Genomic DNA, 20,329 nt, shown 5'->3' with positions numbered 1-20,329 from the left:
AAACCTGCATTTTGGTTTGAGGGTGCACGGCGAGAGTAAGAGGGTGCAGACATCCAATGAAAGGATCAAATAAAGATATTAATATAAACATAAGATGTTTAACCTGTTTAGCCCTGAGCCTGTGTTCCAGGTCTCAGGCTCGAAAATGACATTCTCAGAACAAAGGACCATATCTTCTAAAAGGGGAAAATTAATAATCTTTTTTCTCAAAGCAATGATAAACCTGTGAGTTGGACGTAGAAGAGTCAGAATCAATATAGAATTTTTTTATTTGAAAGTAAATTCAGATTGAACATAGTAAAAAAATGTTAATTATAGTGTCCATAAAGCATTACTTATAGTGAAACCACCCTTGAATGATGGTAAGGTAGACTAAAAGCTTTAGGAATCCAAACTATAACATATAATAAGTACCCTGTATCAAGATTGATTCAAAACAAGTGACATTTGACCTTTTTAGAGAGATTTAGAAAAAAAAAACCACCACGGTGGATTTGACGGTCGATTGACATCTCTTTTTAACCGTTAGAGCCAATAGAAATGAAGGGGAAGTTCCTCAAATCCATCTAAACATTACCCATTGGTGAATGAGTGATGCATAGCCAGAATGCCCCAAACCGGAAGCTGTCATACACTCATGCAGCTATATATGAAAACTCAGTTTTTGCCATAAATATGATGATGGATTATCAGTAATCATCCAAAGTGACAGACACATTGGATTAACCTATGTGTTAGGGAATAATTCTTCCTTACTCCTAAGATATTTAACCTTTCTGTGTGTTGACGTTTACGACCAACCCTGACTCTGTTATCTCCCGTAAGGAATGTGCTAATGCAGTCATATGTTGATATTTCTCAGTCTATGACTAGTCAACTCTCGGACACAGAGCCTAAGAGTCAGACAAGTGATTGAGTGTCTCCAGATGTTGGGGATATCTCCAGTGTTCCCAGCTGTTGATTAACTCTCTGTAAACTAGTTAAAAGGTCTATCGAGAGAGAGACTGGGCAGAATTGATGTGGCAACTCTCCGGGCAGTCAGAACCTCTGGCTGCTGTGACTTGTGATGTGAAATTCTCCGGCCGATACTTGTAATAAAACACCAGTGTTTGACATCAAAGCTCCAACTCTCCTCGTGTCTCTCTGAGTCCTGACTCTCCATTGCTGCAGAAGTTTCCCTTACACTATGGATTAACCTTCAGCGTTTTTATCGTTTTAATGCCATTGAACACGACTTTTGATCAGAATAACAGCAAAGGTAAGACTATTTCCCGTTTTTAGCTCCGTTAAGCTACGTGTTGTGATGTCTGTGTTTGCTTCCCCTGTCGCTCAGTGATGATACTAATACCTATAGAATCAGTGGAATCTGATATCTTGCTTGTGCAGATCCGATTAGTAATAAAGTATTTCTACCGTGAGTTCTGTGCTAAGCGTGTTAGCATTTTTTCGCTCAGCGCTCATTTAGACGCTTCTAGTGAAAATTGTGTTTTGTTTAGGTAAAAATGGTTCATATCGTCAGTTAGCTGAGTTTCTAACCGTTAAGTGGGTATGACACATGAATAGGTTTTTAAATGAGCAGGACAGAGACTTCGATCCGTTCAGGGTGAAAGGTTCAGGACAGGAGAACAGGATCACCTCTCTGTATTCATACGCATCTTTGACCGGATAGAAGCTGCCGATGGTCGGAGTCTTCGGAGGATGACAGTACATCACTGAAACATTCAATACATGGGAAGAGACGGAGAGTTTCTATGTTACAAACTCAGTAATCACATAGCAGATGCAAATACGCTAGAACATTAGTATATTATCCAGGGGAACCAACTCAGATATCATTTTGCGCCAGCCTCTGAGATCTGGGACCTGATGTTAGTAGTCATTTACAGGGATGGTAAAAGTATCCTTAACTCAAGTAGAAGTACAGATACTCGTGTTTAAAGATATTCTGGTGAAAGTAGAAGTACTGACTAAACTTCTTTACTCAAGTGAAAGTAAAGAGGCTTTGAAATGTACTTCAGTAGAAAGTACCCATAACTAGCAGCTGTTTTAAAGAGTACCTGACCTCCCTTTATATTAATAGAACAATAATGTCATTGTTAGCTAATGAATGTTTCCATGCTGAACAACGGCAACATGACAACGTTTCCATTGGTCCCTCTTCTTTAGAGAAGACCAGGAAATGATGGATACACGGATCGTGTTCAAATCAATAGGCACGCAATGACTCTAAAGAATAATGATCACGCATCAAACACACATTCAGACTAAAGGAACCAGCTGTTTGGGAAATGAGAGAAGTAGAAAGTACAAGTATTTGAGTGCAACATGTAAGAAGTAGAAAGTACAGGTATTTGAGTTCAACAATGTAAGAAGTAGAAAGTAAGGTATTTGAGTTCAACATGTAAGAAGTAGAAAGTACAGGTATTTGGGTTCAACATGTAAGAAGTAGAAAGTACAGGTATTGGAGTTCAACATGTAAGAAGTAGAAAGTACAGGTATTTGAGTTCAACATGTAAGAAGTAGAAAGTACAGGTATTTGAGTTCAACATGTAAGAAGTAGAAAGTACAGGTATTTGGTTCAACATGTAAGAAGTAGAAAGTACAGGTATTTGAGTTCAACATGTAAGAAGTAGAAAGTACAGGTATTTGAGTTCAACATGTAAGAAGTAGAAAGTAAGGTATTTGAGTTCAACATGTAAGAAGTAGAAAGTACAGGTATTTGGTTTCAACATGTAAGAAGTAAAAGTACAGGTATTTGAGTTCAACATGTAAGAAGTAGAAAGTACAGGTATTTGAGTTCAACATGTAAGAATAGAAAGGTATTGGGTTCAACATGTAAGAAGTAGAAAGTACAGGTATTTGAGTTCAACATGTAAGAAGTAGAAAGTACAGGTATTTGGGTTCAACATGTAAGAAGTAGAAAGTAAGGTATTTGTGTTCAACATGTGAGAAGTAGAAAGTACAGGTATTTGAGTTCAACATGTAAGAAGTAGAAAGTACAGGTATTTGCGTTCAACATGTAAGAAGTAGAAAGTAAAGGTATTTGAGTTCAACATGTAAAGAAGTAGAAAGTACAGGTATTTGGGTTCAACATGTAAGAAGTAGAAAGTACAGGTATTTGAGTTCAACATGTAAGAAGTAGAAAGTACAGGTATTGAGTTCAACATGTAAGAAGTAGAAAGTACAGGTATTTGGGTTCAACATGACATGTAAGAAGTAGAAAGTACAGGTATTTGAGTTCAACATGTAAGAAGTAGAAAGTACAGGTATTTGGGTTTAAGGCGAGACACGGCAGGCAAAAACATCGTTTTTCAAGTACTGGTCAATTTTGAGATTTTGTGCTATTTTGATTCCACAACATGTTTTCTTTCAGGCTTTTGGAAGGAAAACATACAAAATACACATTTAAGTGTTTATTTTACTATAGTTTCTCTATTTGCGTCTGTAGATTTCTCCTAAATTCACCAAAAGTTAGCATTCTAACGTAACATAAAGTACTGCGACCGCTGTGTGCACCATGTCAACAGAGGTATCGCTGGAAAGCTGTGTCTCTCCTGCACAATCGCATCGGATCCAAATATGGTCATTTCCTTTGTATCAGCAACCAATCGTGAAAGCACAAAGGGGTCTTAAACCAAGAAACGAAATCTCATTGGCTGGTGTCAATTTCTGACAACGTGATTCGTTCAGATATGTCACGTGGTGTGCTAAAACACTTCCTGGTTAGCTTTCCGCTAGAAATTGAAATCTCAAAATGGCAAAAGAACGGCGAAAAAAACGTTCACAGAGAAGACAACAACAATTGTCACTTGCACGAAGCAAGGTTATACAAAAAACAAATGACCCCGAACATGAAATACCTTCACAGAGTGCGTCGAGGCGCAAGCTGTCATCCAAAGAACAGGAGGGTTTAGCTAGCGCCTCACTGCAATCTTTAAAGGTCGTTTTCTCAAAATGAGTTTTTTCTCCTACTCTGAGTTCGAAATTTCAACTTCAGTAGCACGTACATACACTAAACCTTCCAGTTATATTCCTATCAATATTATGAAGGCTTTTACAGAAGGGTTTGTTCATATATCATTCATAGCCTGAATTATACAACATTGTATACCTAAAAACATGGCGAAAATGGATATTTTTGGGCTGTGGACAGTATTTTCTGATTTATGGAGTGATAAAAAGAGATATCCAATATCCCTTCTGAAAAAGCCTTAGATACTAATATGACTACAAAATGAAACGAGCATTTTGAACCTGGCTTTATCCAAAGTTCAGATTTCGATTCCTGAAATGTGTTAAAATATGTGCATATTTAATGAGATATGGATAATTTGCATATTTAAACATGCTATAAGACAGCCCTCGTTGCGTGCAATATTAGCAGAAAATCCACGTTGAAAGCTCAACTCCAATCCAACCATTGAGCAGTAAACAGATCAAACATCCCAGAATAATCATTGATCACCCTAACGAGACAGATATTGAAATGGCCTCTACCTGTGGGCTTCGTGGTGGATTCAGGACTTTTAGTGGTGGTGGTTGTATCTGCTGGTACCGCTGCAAAATATAATACATTATAATAATTAGTGCAAATATCACAAATAATCAGGGTTGCCCTCGACTCAACATTTCTCTAGTCGCCCGATTGTCGTCAATTCGGGCATTTAGTCGACTAATCGTCTCACGTTTATGAAACATTATGATTATTAATATGTTTTTTTTGTCCTCCCAAAATGGTTTCAGTTTCAAAGGCTGATAAAGAATGTTATTATAACAGCATGGTACGTTGTGCTTCATATAAAACACAAAATAAAACTGTAATAATGAACCTTTGAAATATAAATTAAATACCAACACCTTCTCTAAATAATTTGGATTAAGGGCAAAACTAGTCTCTTAAAAAGTGGGGCATCTTCCTGATTGTGAGGAACCACAGAGGAAATAAAGAAAATCCCCAAAGCTCCATGTATCTGAACAGGAAACCACAGAGCGTGCTTCTGGACTAAAGGTGGACTCATGTTCAGACTAAGGCTGCACGACATGGAGGAAATGAACTGTTGGGGATTATTTTTGATTTATATTGCAATATAATATATATGTATAGAAGAGGATCCGAACCAAACAATCAATAAAATGTTACCTCTCATTTATCATATATGAAGAATTCATTTTCACAAATTGATTAAAGCCAATCTTAAAATGATGAAACAAACGCCTGTTTGAGACTCCTCAGTGCACACAAACACATAACCTGGAGAAATAAATAAATACGGATATGTTATTGATCACCCCTCGATGATGTTCTCTTGTTATGAAATGTGTTCTCATAAATGATGATAAGCAGGAGGACAGAATTACGTCTAAACTGACGCCGTGTTGCATTTCTATAGGTTGTAGATACAAGCATGGTTTTATATACTATCACGTTTAATCATGTTTTATGCCGTTTGCCAAGACTTGATAAGTCGCTCGTAAAACACAGGAGGTATGGAAACTAAGAACACCATATGTGGTACATTTAACAGCTAATATAACACAACACATTAGTTGTATTTCCTTTAACTGGTGGATATAGGGTTGCTGCAGTGGAGACGCTGCGCACAGCTGATCGACAGCTGGAACACAAACCACCAAGTACAAAAACATAATTCAGATCCAGTCGTCATGACTCCACTCCGGAGGGATTCCCGATCACTTCTTACAGTCTCTCATCAAGGCGGGGTCTCCTGTCCCCGGTACCAACACACTGCCTGAGGAAGGCTATGTGTATTCTTTTTGTCATTAACCTTTTTCGGACCACTTATTTATTTATGTTGGTGACGATCCGACCTCCATGCTGCTACTCTGGTTCAAACTGCATCCACCAAACAATATGATTTATCTCCACCTCCCCAAAATAACCAGAATCTGACACGGTGTGAGATGTCTTTTTTAGCTGTTCTGTCGTCATTTCCTGCGATCTCCTTCATGCAGTCAGTCAGAATGAATGAATGAATGAATGAATGGGCGTTTCTTTGACTATTCATAGGCAAATATGGGCGTTACGTGAAGCCCGCAAAAGCTGCGCCGCATTTAAAGGGAAACCGGTGTAGGAGGTGCCGTACGCAAGTCCTGTGCCGGTACGCAGTCTTTTATGAATCGGAAAGTGTTGGTGCGTATTTATTTGCTTTGTCCTACGTAAGCAACCTTCCCACGCCAATCCTACGCCAGGCTTAATAAATGAGGCCCCTGGTGAATACACAGACTATACAGAGATGCTGTTTGAGAAACCAATGTGATTTTGGAAAATTGCACAAATTAAATCTATTCTAGCAGACCTCAACAATGGAAATATGATCAGTAGAAATGGCCATGATATGGGACCTTTAACATTTCTGGGTATTTTCATTGAGACTTACGTTCACATTTAGAATTAATTTCAACTTAATAGAGCGGTGCAGGAATGAGTCCTAAAACCAGGAAGTGAGTCAGCATTTCTCCACTTCCTGTTCCCTGGTCTCAGAGCCAATGGGATCTCTCCATAGGGTTTAGGAAACTATCTGAACTAAGGTCTGTGGTTGAGACGCATTGAAGAGACGGATCACGTTTCGTTCTAGGACATTAAATCCATCAGCAGTGACCCCTCTGGTGATTTCTGAAGAGTTGACGTGTCTGAGAAACGATGGTTGTTACCAAGTGGCTGAACAGGACTACAGAAGTCGTGGAGGCCGTTGTACGTCATTACGCCGAACACGTAAACACTCCTCTAAGTTAGTTTCTGTTCTGCTTGAAAGCAAGTCCCTGCCTCCTGCAGACTGTTCAAACAAACGCTTCAACTCGTTCCATTTAGAATCTGTGTGTTTGAATATGGATCTGAAGTTGGCGTGACGTTGAAGTCGTGCTGCTGTAATAATAATAATAATAATAATGCATTTTATTTATATAGCGCTTTTCACAACTCAAAGACGCTTTACAGTATGAGGGAGGGTAGACAGACAAGGACAGGCAAACAAGTAAGTATAGTAAAATTAAAAATTAAATAAAAATAAAATAAAAAGGCAGTCAAGGGGAAGTTGATTGAGAGGGGGGGGCTTATGGGTAGACAGAGTTGAAAAGATGTGTTTTGAGGCGGGACTGAAAGACTGTGAGGGACTCAGAGTCAAGGAGATCTTGGGGGAAGGGATTCCAGAGCCTAGGAGCTGCCACTGAGAAGGCTCTGTCCCCAAAGCTGCAGAGTGTGGATGTGGGAATGGATAGGAGTCCGGCTGCGGTGGATCTGAGGGACCGTGGGGGTTGATAAGCAGTGAGAAAGTTTGTGAGATAAGAGGGGGCCAGATGGTGGAGTGCTTTGTAGGTGAGGACCAGAACTTTGTAGTTGATGCGATGGGAGACAGGAAGCCAGTGGAGGTCTTTGAGGACTGGGGTGATGTGATGCCATGGTTTGGTATGCGAGAGGAGACGTGCAGCTGCATTTTGAACCCGTTGGAGTCTGTTGAGGGATGTAGTGCTGATGCCGTAAAGAAGTGAGTTGCAGTAGTCGAGGCGGGAGGAAATGAAGGCATGGATTAGTCGTTCGGCTGCGGGGCGGGTGAGAGAGGGTAGGATTTTTGCAATATTGCAGAGGTGGAAAAATGAGGTTTTGACTGTTTGGCGGATGTGAGGTTCGAGGGAGAGGGTGGGGTCAAAGATTACGCCAAGGTGGCGTGCCTGATTGGAGGGGGAAACAATGGTGCCGTCGATGGTGAGAGTTATGTTAGTGACCTTGCTGAGGGTGGATTTGGAGCCGATTAGGAGGAGTTCTGTTTTGTTGCTGTTCAGTTTGAGGAGGTTATGTTGCATCCAAGTTTTAATAGCTGTCAGACAGGAATCGATGTGGGTAAGGGGTGGGTCATGGAGGGATTTGGTGCTGAGGTACTTCCTTTATAGCATAACGTTAGCATTTTGCTTCTGGACATTAGATTTATGATTCCAACATTATAAAAGTAGGGAAGACATGTGGAGATTATCCGGCTGAACAAAACGTGCATTTATCAAACAGGGTCGTTTTCCACAGACCTTATTTCCAGCTATTTTCCTAAATCCTCTGGAGGAATCCTATTGCTTTTTGTGGAGGGAACCAGCAGCTTCCTTCAGGGTAAATACGTCCTCCCTGCACCGCTCTATAGCGCAGCCCTAATTGAAACTCCCCAGGTTTATCTAAATAGGATTTTCTTTGAGACTCACCTTCACATTTTGGGAGTGCAGGCTCCCACAGTTCGTTGATCCCACAGATTATGGTGGCAGAATTTGTCATCCTGTACCCCTCGTTGCACTTGAACGTGACGGTAGCCTTGTAAGTGTAGGGGCCCCGCGACCCCGAATCCCAATGACCGAACCCAACAACTGGCTCCTTACAATCTACCTCTGAAAGAACATCAAAATACACAGGAAGGAAATTCAGAAAAATTTCCAAAAACAACTGATTTAGAGTAAATTAGAGTCAGAGCTGAGATGCAATGGGAACATGTTAAATGAAGTGAAGTGAATAAAAGTGTCTTCATGTCTTAAAGCTGCTGAGTAGGGATGGGTATCGAGAACCGGTACTAAGTCAGTACCGGTAGCCGATTGGACGGTATCGGTATACCGTTAAGCCGCTGGACAAACGGTGCTGCTATCGGTATATGAATTACGCTACTTCCTTAGATGAAACAATTCTGGTTGGTTGGGAACCCTCATCCTGTGTGACATATCCGGTTTGAGTACCCCTCTGATTGGCCACTGTGAATGCCACTCGTCATCTCTCCTAACAGCGCTCTTGTTGTTGTGAGACTCCCAGGGGCAGACGCAACATCTTGCAAGAAACAGCGTCTCAAGGCTTCTTAACATTGAACAACCTATTCATATGTCATACCCACTTAACGGGAAGAAAACTCAGCTAACAGACGATATTATCCACTTTTGAAAAGTATCGATAAGAGTATCGAAAAATACCGGTACCGATAAAAAAACGAAACCCATCCCTACTGCTGAGTCATATGTTGCTCCTCAAACAACAAATAAATCCAGAGATTTCTTTACTTCCTCTACAGAGAAAAGGAAAAGAAACAAAAATCTCAGTTTCAGTGTCAGACCCACCGGACATCCATCCCGTAATTAAGCTGTCTCTGCCGCCTGACGTCATTATTCAGTTTCTGACGAGCAGGAATATTGTTTTCTGGCATCACTTTAACATTTTACAGGGAAAACCTGCGTTTTGGTTTGAGGGCGCACGGCGAGAGTAAGAGGGTGCAGACATCCAATAAAAGGATCAAATAAAGATATTAATATAAACATAAGATGTTTAACCTGTTTAGCCCTGAGCCTGTGTTCCAGGTCTCAGGCTTGAAAATGACATTCTCAGAACAAAGGACCATATCTTCTAAAAGGGAAAAATTAATAATCTTTTTTCTCAAAGCAATGATAAACCTGTGAGTTGGACGTAGAAGAGTCAGAATCAATATAGAATTTTTTTATTTGAAAGTAAATTCAGATTGAACATAGTAAAACATTTTTAATTATAGTGTCCATAAAGCATTACTTATAGTGAAACCACCCTTGAATGATGGTAAGGTAGACTAAAAGCTTTAGGAATCCAAACTATAACATATAATAAGTACCCTGTATCAAGATTGATTCAAAACAAGTGACATTTGACCTTTTTAGAGAGATTTAGAAGAAAAAAAAACACCACGGTGGATTTGACGGTCGATTGACATCTCTTTTTAACCGTTAGAGCCAATAGAAATGAAGGGGAAGTTCCTCAAATCCATCTAAACATTACCCATTGGTGAATGAGTGATGCATAGCCAGAATGCCCCAAACCGGAAGCTGTCATACACTCATGCAGCTATATATGAAAACTCAGTTTTTGCCATAAATATGATGATGGATTATCAGTAATCATCCAAAGTGACAGACACATTGGATTAACCTATGTGTTAGGGAATAATTCTTCCTTACTCCTAAGATATTTAACCTTTCTGTGTGTTGACGTTTACGACCAACCCTGACTCTGTTATCTCCCGTAAGGAATGTGCTAATGCAGTCATATGTTGATATTTCTCAGTCTATGACTAGTCAACTCTCGGACACAGAGCCTAAGAGTCAGACAAGTGATTGAGTGTCTCCAGATGTTGGGGATATCTCCAGTGTTCCCAGCTGTTGATTAACTCTCTGTAAACTAGTTAAAAGGTCTATCGAGAGAGAGACTGGGCAGAATTGATGTGGCAACTCTCCGGGCAGTCAGAACCTCTGGCTGCTGTGACTTGTGATGTGAAATTCTCCGGCCGATACTTGTAATAAAACACCAGTGTTTGACATCAAAGCTCCAACTCTCCTCGTGTCTCTCTGAGTCCTGACTCTCCATTGCTGCAGAAGTTTCCCTTACACTATGGATTAACCTTCAGCGTTTTTATCGTTTTAATGCCATTGAACACGACTTTTGATCAGAATAACAGCAAAGGTAAGACTATTTCCCGTTTTTAGCTCCGTTAAGCTACGTGTTGTGATGTCTGTGTTTGCTTCCCCTGTCGCTCAGTGATGATACTAATACCTATAGAATCAGTGGAATCTGATATCTTGCTTGTGCAGATCCGATTAGTAATAAAGTATTTCTACCGTGAGTTCTGTGCTAAGCGTGTTAGCATTTTTTCGCTCAGGGCTCATTTAGACGCTTCTAGTGAAAATTGTGTTTTGTTTAGGTAAAAATGGTTCATATCGTCAGTTAGCTGAGTTTCTAACCGTTAAGTGGGTATGACACATGAATAGGTTTTTAAATGAGCAGGACAGAGACTTCGATCCGTTCAGGGTGAAAGGTTCAGGACAGGAGAACAGGATCACCTCTCTGTATTCATACGCATCTTTGACCGGATAGAAGCTGCCGATGGTCGGAGTCTTCGGAGGATGACAGTACATCACTGAAACATTCAATACATGGGAAGAGACGGAGAGTTTCTATGTTACAAACTCAGTAATCACATAGCAGATGCAAATACGCTAGAACATTAGTATATTATCCAGGGGAACCAACTCAGATATCATTTTGCGCCAGCCTCTGAGATCTGGGACCTGATGTTAGTAGTCATTTACAGGGATGGTAAAAGTATCCTTAACTCAAGTAGAAGTACAGATACTCGTGTTTAAAGATATTCTGGTGAAAGTAGAAGTACTGACTAAACTTCTTTACTCAAGTGAAAGTAAAGAGGCTTTGAAATGTACTTCAGTAGAAAGTACCCATAACTAGCAGCTGTTTTAAAGAGTACCTGACCTCCCTTTATATTAATAGAACAATAATGTCATTGTTAGCTAATGAATGTTTCCATGCTGAACAACGGCAACATGACAACGTTTCCATTGGTCCCTCTTCTTTAGAGAAGACCAGGAAATGATGGATACACGGATCGTGTTCAAATCAATAGGCACGCAATGACTCTAAAGAATAATGATCACGCATCAAACACACATTCAGACTAAAGGAACCAGCTGTTTGGGAAATGAGAGAAGTAGAAAGTACAAGTATTTGAGTTCAACATGTAAGAAGTAGAAAGTACAGGTATTTGAGTTCAACATGTAAGAAGTAGAAAGTACAGGTATTTGAGTTCAACATGTAAGAAGTAGAAAGTACAGGTATTTGAGTTCAACATGTAAGAAGTAGAAAGTACAGGTATTTGGGTTCAACATGTAAGAAGTAGAAAGTACAGGTATTTGTGTTCAACATGTGAGAAGTAGAAAGTACAGGTATTTGAGTTCAACATGTAAGAAGTAGAAAGTACAGGTATTTGAGTTCAACATGTAAGAAGTAGAAAGTAAAGGTATTTGAGTTCAACATGTAAGAAGTAGAAAGTACAGGTATTTGGGTTCAACATGTAAGAAGTAGAAAGTACAGGTATTTGAGTTCAACATGTAAGAAGTAGAAAGTACAGGTATTTGAGTTCAACATGTAAGAAGTAGAAAGTACAGGTATTTGGGTTCAACATGTAAGAAGTAGAAAGTACAGGTATTTGGGTTTAAGGCGAGACACGGCAGGCAAAAACATCGTTTTTCAAGTACTGGTCAATTTTGAGATTTTGTGCTATTTTGATTCCACAACATGTTTTCTTTCAGGCTTTTGGAAGGAAAACGTACAAAATACACATTTAAGTGTTTATTTTACTATAGTTTCTCTATTTGCGTCTGTAGATTTCTCCTAAATTCACCAAAAGTTAGCATTCTAACGTAACATAAAGTACTGCGACCGCTGTGTGCACCATGTCAACAGAGGTATCGCTGGAAAGCTGTGTCTCTCCTGCACAATCGCATCGGATCCAAATATGGTCATTTCCTTTGTATCAGCAACCAATCGTGAAAGCACAAAGGGGTCTTAAACCAAGAAACGAAATCTCATTGGCTGGTGTCAATTTCTGACAACGTGATTCGTTCAGATGCGTCACGTGGTGTGCTAAAACACTTCCTGGTTAGCTTTCCGCTAGAAATTGAAATCTCAAAATGGCAAAAGAACGGCGAAAAAAACGTTCACAGAGAAGACAACAACAATTGTCACTTGCACGAAGCAAGGTTATACAAAAAACAAATGACCCCGAACATGAAATACCTTCACGGAGTGCGTCGAGGCGCAAGCTGTCATCCAAAGAACAGGAGGGTTTAGCTAGCGCCTCACTGCAATCTTTAAAGGTCGTTTTCTCAAAATGAGTTTTTTCTCCTACTCTGAGTTCGAAATTTCAACTTCAGTAGCACGTACATACACCAAACCTTCCAGTTATATTCCTATCAATGTTATGAAGGCTTTTACAGAAGGGTTTGTTCATATATCATTCATAGCCTGAATTATACAACATTGTATACCTAAAAACATGGCGAAAATTGATATTTTAGGGCTGTGGACAGTATTTTCTGATTTATGGAGTGATACAAAGAGATATCCAATATCCCTTCTGAAAAAGCCTTAGATACTAATATGACTACAAAATGAAACGAGAATTTTGAACCTGGCTTTATCCAAAGTTCAGATTTCGATTCCTGAAATGTGTTAAAATATGTGCATATTTAATGAAATAATGGGTAATTTGCATATTTAAACATGCTATTTCAGAAAACTTGTAATACAAAAAACAATTGCCTTATTGGAAGTAATTAACTGGAGACATTTCTAGCTGATACCTTTAAGTTAAAAAAAATTACCCTATTCACCTGGGGTGTCTCGCCTTAAAATGTAAGAAGTAGAAAGTACAGGTATTTGAGTTCAAAATGTAAGAAGTAGAAAGTACAGGTATTTGAGTTCAAAATGTAAGAAGTAGAAAGTACAGGTATTTGAGTTCAAAATGTAAGAAGTAGAAAGTACAGGTATTTGGGTTCAACATGTGAGAAGTAGAAAGTACAGGTATTTGGGTTCAACATGTAAGAAGTAGAAAGTACAGGTATTTGTGTTCAACATGTAAGAAGTAGAAAGTACAGGTATTTGAGTTCAACATGTAAGAAGTAGAAAGTACAGGTATTTGAGTTCAACATGAGAGAAGTAGAAAGTACAGGTATTTGTGTTCAACATGTAAGAAGTAGAAAGTACAGGTATTTGTGTTCAAAGTGTTAGAAGTAGAAAGTACAGGTATTTGAGTTCAAAATGTAAGAAGTCAAAGTAAAAAGTGGTCAGAAAAATAAGTAGTGGAGTAAAGTACTGATACCAGAAACATGTACTTAAGTACAGTAACAAAGTATTTGTACTTCCCCCTCTGGTAGTTTATTATAGATGTATAAACACACAGACTCACCTTCACACACAGGCGGCCGGCCCATCCAGCCCTCGTTGCCACAAAGGATATTCGGATTTCCAACCAAATCGTAACTAATTAGAGAAATAAGAAAAAAAACGTATTTGTTTTTGAGCAGATGTTCTTCCTTTGACCTGTTAAGCCTGGAGCCTGTTTTTCAGGTCTCGAAAATGACGTTCCCAGGACAAATGACAATATCTTCACTTCTAAAAGGGGTACATTAATAATCTTTGTTCTCAAAGCAATGATAAACCTGTGAGTTGGATGTAGAAGAGTCAGAATCAATATAGATGTTTTTTATGTTAAAGAAAATTCAGATTGAACATAGTAAAAAAAATGTAAATTATAGTGTCCGTCCAAAAATAAACCATTACTTATAGTGAAAACTAACCTTGGATGATGGTATGGTAGACTAAAAGCTTTAGGAATCCAAACTATAACATGTAATAAGTACCCTGTATCAAGATTGATGCAAAACAAGTGACATTTGACCTTTTTAGAGAGGTTTAGCACAACAAAAAACTTCTGGGGTCATTTGGGTGGATTTGCCGTTTCTCTGGAACCCATTGGTCGATTTTGATGATTGACATCTCTTTTGAACCGTTAGAGCCAATATAATCGAAGGGGAAGTTCCACACACACACACGTTACCATTGAGGAGTGAGAGCTATGCGCACGCAGTTTGCCCAAAGCGAAACCTATCTTACGCTCTGAAATCTGAAACCTAGGCTCAAACTAGTAAATATGAGGATGGATTATCAGGAATAATTTCAAAGTGACAGACACATTGGATTAACCTATAGATTACCTTCAGCAGCGTTGTTATCATTGTAATGCCATTGAACACGACTTTTGATCAGAATAACAGCAAAGGGTAAGACAATTTGGCCGTGTTTCCTCCCTAAAGCTACATTGTGTGATGTCTGTGTTCGCTTCCCCTGTCGCGGGTTCTGATCGCTCAGTGATGATACTTATACTTCTGTGGAATCTCATTTTGCTAATCGATATCTTGTTTGTGCAGATCCGATAAGTAATAAGGGTATTTTATCGTGAGTTCTGTGCTGAGTGTGTTAGCAATTTTTCGCTCAGGGCTCATTTAGACGCTTCTTGTGAGACTTGTGTTTTGTTTCGGTAAAAATGGTTCGTATCGTCTGATAGCGGAGTTTCTTCCCGTTAGGTGGGTATGACACATTCATAGGTTTTTAAATGTGAAGAAGCCCTGAGACACAACAAAAACAGGTTAACAACCCTGAACACTCAGAGAGCATATTGTGCTTAACCTCTACCTGTTGCATTCCAATTATAATTATAATTCAAATGAACAATGTGTACACGTGTGTCATCTATGTCTAAATAAGGCGGGACGACAAAAAAACTCATATCACGGCCTTTTCCAAATTAGAACGGCATCACGGTATTTATTTATGGTTCAATGATTTAAATGTATTAACAACAACAACAACAGCAATCTCCAGTTCTTCAGAATCAGAATCAGGTTTATCTCCAGATAGGTTGACACGTACGAGGAGTTTGACTTGATGTCGTGGTGCATACATCAAAGTAAAAACTGTTTTTAAAACACAGATAGAGAACTATTTTACGAAAACTATAATAACATAAAAACATATAGCAGTATTTACATTGAAATGGAATTGGAATAAAATGTAAAATATTCAGCGTGCATCTGCAGCCTCACATGTTCTGCTGCTACGCTTGGCGCTGTCCCCCAGCATGCATTTCAACGGTGCGACAGTGAAAGGAGTCCCCAGAGGACTCCTTTCACTTAAGAAATCATTCAAAGTGACACATTGGATTAACCTATGGATTAACTTCAGCAGCGTTTATCGTTTGAATGCCATTGAAGACCAGTTTTGACCAGACTACCACACAGGTGAGCCATGTTAGCGTTTTTGGCTACCTAGCGCCATATATTTTGATGTCTGTTCTTGTTATTATCTCCACGAGTTCGTATAATTGAGTGATAATGAGGGTACCCATCGATTCTGTGTCCCCTCACGATGTGAAACGATGGGTTGGATGTGCAGCAAAGATAAATAATAAGGTTTAGTGAGTGAATCTCGGTGCAGTCATCTGTTAGCATTTTTCGCTCGTTGCTAATTCAGAGGATCAGCGTTAGCGTTGTGTTTTTTTTTGGGAAACAAATTAAAATGATCAGTTAGATGAGTTTCTTTCCGTTACATGGATATAAAACATTCATAGTTTATTAAATGAACATGCCCTCAGACACTGTTTCCTGCAAGATGTTGCAGGAGGCCCCCGGAACCGGGGTCTCGAGCCGGTTCATCAAACTTACCCCACCTTTAAGTTTCCTGTGGTTATTTATATATTTTTTATTGAAATAGTAGGTTGGTAGTAAGTTATTCTCTATATTTTATTCTGTGCGTTCCTTACATACTCTGCTGTTCATATGTATATATTTAGTGTCTATTTGTCCTTTACTTTGGTATTTTATTTTGTATTTTATTATAGTTTTGACTCATGTGCAAAGCCTTGTAAACTTGCTGCTAGAACAACACAATTGTCATGTTAGGGATAAGATGAAAATATATCTAATTTTTGTATTTTAATGACATTTTAACTTGTGCATCGCTTCTCAACATCTAATCATCCTATGTATATATTTGTTGAGTAGTACGTTGGTCTATTATATTCCAATGTATTCTGTATGCTATAGATCAGTGACCATCAACTGGTGGCCCGCGGGCCACATCCGGCCCGCCAGACATTCTCATCCGGCCCGCACGGCGGGGGTGACTGTGGCGTTGGCGGAGTGGTTAGTGCGTTCGCCCCCCACTCAAAATCGCTGGCCCCCGAAAGTGTCTCTTGGAATAGTTTTGGCCCTCGGACCCCTGATAGACCCCTGCTCATCTTTTGTGGATTTTATATATTTTTATTTTATTTATTAATAAACCTTTGCTCAGTTTTTATGGGTGTGTGACTCACCCAGGTTTGCAGGTGACCGTCAGTTTGTCTCCGAACTCATTCCCTTCAGAATAATCCACGCTTCCATTTGGCACGTCTTCAAAAGCGCCACATTGCTTCCCTTAAAAAACAACAGAAAAAACCCTTAGGATTAAATTCATCCCTTAAACATTTCTGGATATCTGTGTTTCAGAGTGTAAGAATACTCTGTTACAGTAAAAGTCCTGCATTCAGAATGTTCCTCAAGTAAAAGTAGAAGTACTCAGATCTTGTACTTGAGTAAAAGTAGAAGTACTCAGATCTTGTACTTGAGTAAAAGTAGAAGTACTCAGATCTTGTACTTGAGTAAAAGTAGAAGTACTCAGATATTGTACTTGAGTACAAGAAGAAGTACTCAGATCTTGTACTTGAGTAAAAGTAGAAGTACTCAGATCTTGTACTTGAGTAAAAGTAGAAGTACTCAGATCTTGTACTTGAGTAAAAGTAGAAGTACTCAGATCTTGTACTTGAGTAAAAGTAGAAGTACCAGAGTGTAGGAATACTCTGATACAGTAAAAGTCCTGCATTCAGAATGTTCCTCAAGTAAAAGTAGAAGTACTCAGATCTTGTACTTGAGTAAAAGTAGAAGTACTCAGATCTTGTACTTGAGTAAAAGTAGAAGTAGGCCTACTCATATCTTGATCTTGAGTAAAAGTAGAAGTACTCAGATCTTGTACTTGAATAAAAGTAGAAGTACTCAGATCTTGTACTTGAGTAAAAGTAGAAGTACTCAGATCTTGTACTTGAGTAAAAGTAGAAGTACCAGAGTGTAGGAATACTCTGTTACAGTAAAAGTCCTGCATTCAAAATGTTCCTCAAGTGAAAGTTGAAAAGTATTATCTTCAAAATATAGTGAAAGTAGCGACAGTAAAATAAGTCGTTGTGCAGATTGGTCCATTTCAGAATAATATATATGATGTATTTTATAATGATTGATCATGAAAGTGTTCTCAAAGCTGGTGAAGGTGCAGCTAGTTTGAATGACTTTGTATACTGCAGGGTAGCTGGTGGATTTACTCCAGGTGGAACTACAGTCTGATTCAACACTTGATTATATTTCACATCATTCATCCACATCTGTGAAGTAACTAAAGGGATTAAATACATGCAGTGGAGTAGAAGTACACCATGTACATCTGAACTGTAGTGGAGTAGAAGTACACCATGTACCTCTGAACTGTAGTGCAGTAGAAGTACGCCATGTACCTCTGAACTGTAGTGGTGTAGAAGTACACCATGTACCTCTGAACTGTAGTGGTGTAGAAGTACACCATGTACATCTGAACTGTAGTGGAGTAGAAGTACACCATGTACCTCTGAACTGTAGTGCAGTAGAAGTACGCCATGTACCTCTGAACTGTAGTGGTGTAGAAGTACACCATGTACCTCTGAACTGTAGTGCAGTAGAAGTACGCCATGTACCTCTGAACTGTAGTGGTGTAGAAGTACACCATGTACCTCTGAACTGTAGTGGTGTAGAAGTACACCATGTACCTCTGAACTGTAGTGGTGTAGAAGTACACCATGTACCTCTGAACTGTAGTGGAGTAGAAGTACACCATGTACCTCTGAACTGTAGAGGAGTAGAAGTACACCATGTACCTCTGAACTGTAATGGTGTAGAAGTACACCATGTACCTCTGAACTGTAGAGGAGTAGAAGTACACCATGTACCTCTGAACTGTAGAGGAGTAGAAGTACACCATGTAACTCTGAACTGTAGTGGAGTAGAAGTACACCATGTACCTCTGAACTGTAGAGGAGTAGAAGTACACCATGTACCTCTGAACTGTAGAGGAGTAGAAGTACACCATGTACCTCTGAACTGTAGAGGAGTAGAAGTACACCATGTACCTCTGAACTGTAGTGCAGTAGAAGTACACCATGTACCTCTGAACTGTAGTGGAGTAGAAGTACACCATGTACCTCTGAACTGTAGTGGTGTAAAAGTACACCATGTACCTCTGAACTGTAGAGGAGTAGAAGTACACCATGTACCTCTGAACTGTAGTGGTGTAGAAGTACACCATGTACCTCTGAACTGTAGAGGAGTAAAAGTACACCATGTACCTCTGAACTGTAGTGGTGTAGAAGTACACCATGTACCTCTGAACTGTAGTGAGTAGAAGTACACCATGTACCTCTGAACAGTAGTGAGTAGAAGTACACCATGTACCTCTGAACTGTAGTGGAGTAGAAGTACACCATGCACCTCTGAACTGTAGTGCAGTAGAAGTACACCATGTACCTCTGAACTGTAGTGGAGTAGAAGTACACCATGTACCTCTGAACTGTAGTGAGTAGAAGTACACCATGTACCTCTGAACAGTAGTGAGTAGAAGTACACCATGTACCTCTGAACTGTAGTGAGTAGCATAACATGGAAACACTCAGTTAAAGTACGAGTACCTCAAAATGATACTTGAGTAAATGTACTTAGTTACTTTACACCTCTGTATATCGCTAACTGGTACTGGATATGTATTTTGTAAATTGTGTAATTTGTAGTTTAATCTATTAATATTTGTATGCATGCTTCTTCATAAGCTGTCTTTGGCTCAAATGTAAATGTCCTCCTCTGTGGGACGAGTAAAGGTATTGTACCGCTACGTGTAAATACTAGTACTCACTTTTACACGTCATCCTCAAAGAGCTCCAGTCTCCCGCAGTGCAGGTGATGGATGCAGATCCTCCAGCAGTAACGTAGCCAACATCACAAGCAAACGTAACTTTTGTCCCGTCGGGGAAAGATTGTAAAAGTATGTCGTTCCCCTTCAGCCCCATGTTGTCTCCTCCCACAGGGCTGGAGCAGTCCTGAGCTGGGGAGGGAACGTCCAGAAGTTAATGTGTAACGTAGAATCAAAACAGGACTAATGTCATATCTGCAGCGAGATTATAACCACTGACCTTGAGCTGAAAGGAAAAGGCCAACACAGGTCAGGAGCAGGAGGAAGGAGGCCGCCATGATTTAAGACCGTCTGGTGAAGAGAAACATTAAAACATTAAAACATGTGATGGTTCAAATGTAAAGTAATGAATTAGATTTACTTAAGTACAAGTTTGAGGTACTTTACTTGAGTATTTGCATGTTATGCTACTGTGTACTTCTACTGCACTACAGTTCAGAGGTACATGGTGTACTTTTCCTTCACTACATGTGTTTAATACCTTTAGTTACTTGTGGATGTGGATGTGGATGTGGATGAATGATGTGAAATATAATCAAGTGTTGAATCAGACTTTAGTTCCACCTGGAGTGAATCCACCAGCTACCCTGCAGTATACAAAGTCATTCAAACTAGCTGCACCTTCACCAGCTTTGAGAACACTTTCATGATCAATCATTATAAAACATATCATATATATTATTCTGAAATGGACCAATCAAACAACGACTACTTTTACTGTCGCTACTTTCACTCAGGGGCGGATCTAGAAAAATATTCATGGGTGGCATCCCCTGGCAGAAGTATATGCTGATTTAAATGCAGTCATATCAATCAATGTTAACTTGGAAAGCCACAATATTTATTTTAACTCAATAACATCAGGTGACATTATTGTGGCACATCAGTAAAGCCTTACAAGGT

General features: G+C 39.3%; 1 protein-coding gene across 4 annotated transcripts in view; it reads right to left on the bottom strand.

The window, feature by feature from the left end:
- LOC117548410 (membrane cofactor protein-like) overlaps positions 1 to 19,729 on the bottom strand; it is a 43,855-nt gene extending 24,126 nt beyond the window's left edge. For all 4 annotated transcript variants that reach the window (XM_034219707.1, XM_034219716.1, XM_034219724.1 and 1 more), the window contains exons 1-6: positions 19,647 to 19,729; positions 19,370 to 19,558; positions 16,722 to 16,821; positions 13,758 to 13,831; positions 8,203 to 8,382; positions 4,498 to 4,557 (exon numbers count right to left, since the gene is read on the bottom strand). In XM_034219707.1, the coding sequence (XP_034075598.1) occupies positions 4,498 to 4,557; positions 8,203 to 8,382; positions 13,758 to 13,831; positions 16,722 to 16,821; positions 19,370 to 19,558; positions 19,647 to 19,704 (661 nt within the window). In that variant the 5' untranslated portion in view covers positions 19,705 to 19,729. The remainder of the gene's footprint in view (positions 1 to 4,497; positions 4,558 to 8,202; positions 8,383 to 13,757; positions 13,832 to 16,721; positions 16,822 to 19,369; positions 19,559 to 19,646) is intronic.
- Positions 19,730 to 20,329: the final 600 nt, after the last annotated feature.

This window comes from Gymnodraco acuticeps, unplaced genomic scaffold, assembly GCF_902827175.1.
Source record: "Gymnodraco acuticeps unplaced genomic scaffold, fGymAcu1.1, whole genome shotgun sequence".
Classification (NCBI taxonomy): Eukaryota; Metazoa; Chordata; class Actinopteri; order Perciformes; family Bathydraconidae; genus Gymnodraco; species Gymnodraco acuticeps.
The sequence above is the reverse complement of the archived record's forward strand: the minus strand, read 5'-3'. Positions and strand labels throughout refer to the sequence as shown.